This window comes from Pecten maximus, unplaced genomic scaffold, assembly GCF_902652985.1.
Source record: "Pecten maximus unplaced genomic scaffold, xPecMax1.1, whole genome shotgun sequence".
Classification (NCBI taxonomy): Eukaryota; Metazoa; Mollusca; class Bivalvia; order Pectinida; family Pectinidae; genus Pecten; species Pecten maximus.
Genome location: NW_022979312.1, coordinates 1 through 4,386, shown reverse-complemented (window position 1 = coordinate 4,386; position 4,386 = coordinate 1). Strand labels below are relative to the sequence as shown.

The 4,386-nt window shown below is 36.0% G+C and overlaps 1 protein-coding gene across 2 annotated transcripts; it reads left to right on the top strand.

Annotated features, from left to right (window-relative positions):
- Positions 1-8: 8 nt before the first annotated feature.
- On the top strand, positions 9-3,889 carry LOC117318471. Of its 2 annotated transcripts, none has more exons than XM_033873453.1 (5): positions 9-201; positions 638-800; positions 2,479-2,547; positions 3,309-3,385; positions 3,780-3,889. In XM_033873453.1, exons 1-5 carry the CDS (start codon positions 199-201, stop codon positions 3,858-3,860), a joined length of 393 nt encoding a protein of 130 aa, XP_033729344.1. In that variant the 5' UTR covers positions 9-198; the 3' UTR covers positions 3,861-3,889. The 2 variants fall into 2 exon arrangements, with proteins under 2 accessions (XP_033729344.1, XP_033729343.1); XM_033873452.1 differs by having other exon boundaries at positions 12-166.
- Positions 3,890-4,386: the final 497 nt, after the last annotated feature.

The following is a 4,386-nucleotide window of genomic DNA, read 5'->3' as shown; positions in this document are numbered from 1 at the left end:
ACTTTCACTTCAACCGGAAGTGATATCCACATGTTCATTTCTAGATCGAACAAACGAAAGACATCGATCCAACTCACAAAATAGGATGAAACGGCGCACATTAATGCGGCCGCCTCAGGTATCGACGGTTGAAGCTGATAACGATGACAACAAAACACCAAAGAAGGTGATATAAATGACAGAAACTGGATTGATATTATGGTATTAATGGTACATGTGTACGTTCCAGGGTTTACAATACTAACAACAGTTTGTAAACTTATGACATAGCTACATAGTGCCCAATAACATAGGTCCATACGGCACTGTCGGCTGGCTTAAAAAAGTAAATATCCATGTCAAGAAAGTATCACAAGTTAGTTGGAGGGAGCTAATTCACTCATGGGTGGTTAATCACATGTACTGTGATTTCTAAGGCCACAGCGTCGATAATTGATTTGATACTCATTTAAATTCAACCATCTTATTGTTATCAAACGATTTATTCTCTTCTTAGTCATCATATTAAATAAAAAATAACACTCCCATGTTCATATATACCTAGGTGTTAAATAATTACACAGCTGGACAATATAATATTTAAGAAGATGATAACCTTAAATTCTTGTTACTCTTTTAATTGCATTGATGATTGCAGACTGGTGTACAGGCTAAGAAAGGAAAGCATCTTGAAGAGAAAAGTAGAAGATGTCGAATTTTGATCAAAGTTCTCCAAGTTGTATTTCTCATTGTTATTGTCCCTCCATTGTTAAACTACGCGTCTCTTCAGAAAGAAATCAAAGAACTGAAGCCAGTACCAGGTAAGTTAAAGAGGTAAATCAAAGAACTGAAGCCAGTACCAGGTAAGTTAGTGGGGTAAATCAAAGACCTGAAGTCAGTACCAGGTAAGTTAGTGGGGTAAATCAAAGAACTGAAGCCAGTACCAGGTAAGTTAGTGAGGTAAATCAAAGACCTGAAGTCAGTACCAGGTAAGTTAGTGGGGTAAATCAAAGAACTGAAGCCAGTACCAGGTAAGTTAGTGAGGTAAATCAAAGACCTGAAGTCAGTACCAGGTAAGTTAGTGAGGTAAATCAAAGACCTGAAGTCAGTACCAGGTAAGTTAGTGAGATAAATCAAAGACCTGAAGTCAGTACCAGGTAAGTTAGAGAGGTAAATCAAAGACCTAAGGTCAGTACCAGGTAAGTTAGTGAGATAAATCAAAGACCTGAAGCCAGTACCAGGTAAATTAGTGAGGTAAATCAAAGACCAGAAGTCAGTACCAGGTAAGTTAGTGAGATAAATCAAAGAACAGAGATAATTTCAGCAATTTTAAATGGAGCCTTGATTATAGTTCATTTATTAACTCAGTTTCATATAAGTCTTTTATATTTACACAGGAAAGAAAAAGGTAATGAACAGTTTAAGATTCCAACCTGGAAATGCTCTTTAACTGATTAAACTTGTGGCTACAAGTAATTTATAGTGTCCTCCAGTTTCTTTCTATTTTCTTCAATAAATTTTGTTTGCTTGTTTGGTTTATCACTTGTGAACAGCCTGGGTCATTTTGAGGTTGGCCTCCTTATAGTAGCTGGTGACTACCTCTCTGAACAACATATTTAAATGGTGGGGCTGAACCCCCCGTGAGTCTGAGGGGCGGGGCCAAAAGGGATCAATTTGGCTCTATTAATATAAATGACTTCTTCTCTGAAACCAAGAAATGGATAATGCTCCTATTTGACTGGTAGCATCATTATGGGGTTGGGATTCAAAATTGTACAAATGGTGGGGCTGACCTCCGGGCCTGTTGGGCGGGACCAAAATTGGTCGATTTGGCTACATTGATGTAAATGACTTTTTCTCTTAAACCGAGCAATGAATATCGCGCACATTTGCTTGGTAGCATCCCTATGGGGTAGGAATTTAAAATTTTACAAATGGTGGGGCTGACCCCTCAGGGGCCTGAGGGGCGGGGGCCAAAAGTGGTCTATTTGGCTAAATTGATATAACTACTTCTTCTCTGAAACCAAGCAATCTATATCACTCATATTTGACTGGTAGCATCCTTTTGGAGTAGGGATTAAAAATTGTACAAATAGTGGGGCTGACCAAAAATAAGGTTACTTATCCTTCAGAGCTGTATTAAAATTGCCAATGTTGTATGATTACAAATATATATACTTTATTATAGGTAATATGCAGGGTTAACTGGCTATGTCTACATGTCTAAAACATGTGCTTTATTTTTCAGAATTTGGCATTTATACTGTACTCTGCTACCTAAACACAAATTGCCATTCCACAGTTAATATGTATTTTGTGCCAACTCCTCGTGCCTGTATGCAAGTCATTGTGTCTGATAATTTGTCTCAGAATTCACTTAAAACTTTTACTGCTAATAAATGATTCCAATTTAATAAGACTGCATTTAATTTCGGTTTTACAGCATGTGATTAATATTGAATGAGTTATGATCAGCCTTCATCATTTTGTTTTGTACAGGTGAGCTTTACGATGTTGGTTGGGGGCAGAAGATTTTTAAAATGTGTCAAGGGAAAGGCCCACCAACAGGTAAATATAACACTATACCACTACAATATGACTATGTTTATACTATAAGGAAAGAAAAGATTATTAAGAACATTTGTAATTAATTTTTACATAATAAGAAGTACCTTGATCATCCTTAAACAAGCTCTGACCAAGGTGTAACTGTGTGTTTATCGAAGGATTACACTGTTATCAGAATTATATGTGTGCGTTTGTTGTAGATATATATACATGTATATATGTGTGCGTATGTTGTAGATATAAATATATGTGTGCGTGTGTTGTAGATATACATATATATGTGCGTGTGTTGTGTAAGTTTGTATGTGCCTCTTTTCCAGTTTTACAAGATTTCCAACCACTGTCTGTCAACATTGAAAATAAAGATTATGGATTTATTTGTCAATTTTACATGTCATATATATAATGTTACTGAGTATGTGTAGCAATCCATTCAAATAAGTAAATGGTCCGTTTGTTATTTACAGAGCATTTTGTCTCATTTTGGGAAGAAAACTGACTAAGTGGGAAATAAGTGTTTCAGATAAAACAAAATACAGGAACTATACAACAATTATTGAATAATGACTGTTACAGATGAGGTCTGTTCACCAACCCGTAAATATCTCCAGAAAAGTCTTATTTTACTGATATTTAGATGACCTATCTCACTCTGATAAAGATCATGTAAAAATGTGCATTTTAAATGGTTTATAGATGTTATGTTTACTTGTTATATATTGATCTACATATTCTAAACATCTGATGTGTGTTTGTTACAGTGATATTTGATGCCCCAGGAGGTCAGACTTCAGATGTTTGGACATTGATCTGGCCGCATGTGGCTAAGAATGCTCGGGTATGTTGTTTAGGCATTGATCTGGCCGCATGTGGCTAAGAATGCTCGGGTATGTTGTTTGGACATTGATCTGGCCGCATGTGGCTAAGAATGCTCGGGTATGCTGTGTACAATGTGGACATTCTCAAACATATTTGGCCTAGATCGAAAATGTTCTTTTTTCAAAATTGAATACAGAAATTATTTAAATTAAAAAAGCTTGATAGCAATTAGAAGAGATTTTCTAAATTTTAATTTCTTTTACAAATTGTCAACAAAAGATCTTTTACCGAATAAGTTATGCAATTATAACTACATATTATGATCATTTCTGGGTATTTGAAGTATTTTATAGTATAACTCCTAGTAAATTCATATGTATTAACATATGCCTTGTGCATTGTTTGTTTTGCAGATCTGTGTGTATGATCGGGCAGGTCTGGGTTTCAGTGAAAGACCAATAATGGTAGGTGTTCATGTGATTTGTTACCTGTAATTAACAATTGACCAAATATGGAATGTTACAGACCACATGTAAAATGTTACCAGACCCCGTTGTCTATGTTACAGTAACCATGTGTATAAGTTTAGACCACATGTAGAAATGTTAACAGACCACATGTAGATTCCAGACCATGTAGAATGTTACAGACCACATGTAGAATGTTACAGACCCACCATGTTAGATGTTACAGACCAACATGTAGAATGGTACAGACCACATGTGTAGAATGGTTACAGACCACATGTAGAATGTTACAGGACCACATGTAGATTTACAGACCACATGTAGATGTTACAGGACCACATGTAGAATGTTACAGACCACATGTAGAATGTTACAGACCACATGTAGGAATGTTCACAGACCACATGTGTAGAATGTTACAGACCACAATGTATGTTACCCCTGTAGAATGTTACAGAACCACATGTAGAATGTTTACAGATCCACAGTGTAGAATGTTACAGACCACATGTAGAAATGTTTACAGACACACATGTAGAATGTTACAGACACA

Coding starts and splice junctions, on each gene's coding strand:
- LOC117318471 (XM_033873452.1), top strand. CDS start 86: ATGAAACGGCGCACATTAATGCGGCCGCCTCAGGTATCGACGGTTGAA. Junction 167..637: donor ACAACAAAACACCAAAGAAG/GTGATATAAATG, acceptor TGATGATTGCAG/ACTGGTGTACAGGCTAAGAA. Junction 2,548..3,308: donor AGGGAAAGGCCCACCAACAG/GTAAATATAACA, acceptor TGTTTGTTACAG/TGATATTTGATGCCCCAGGA.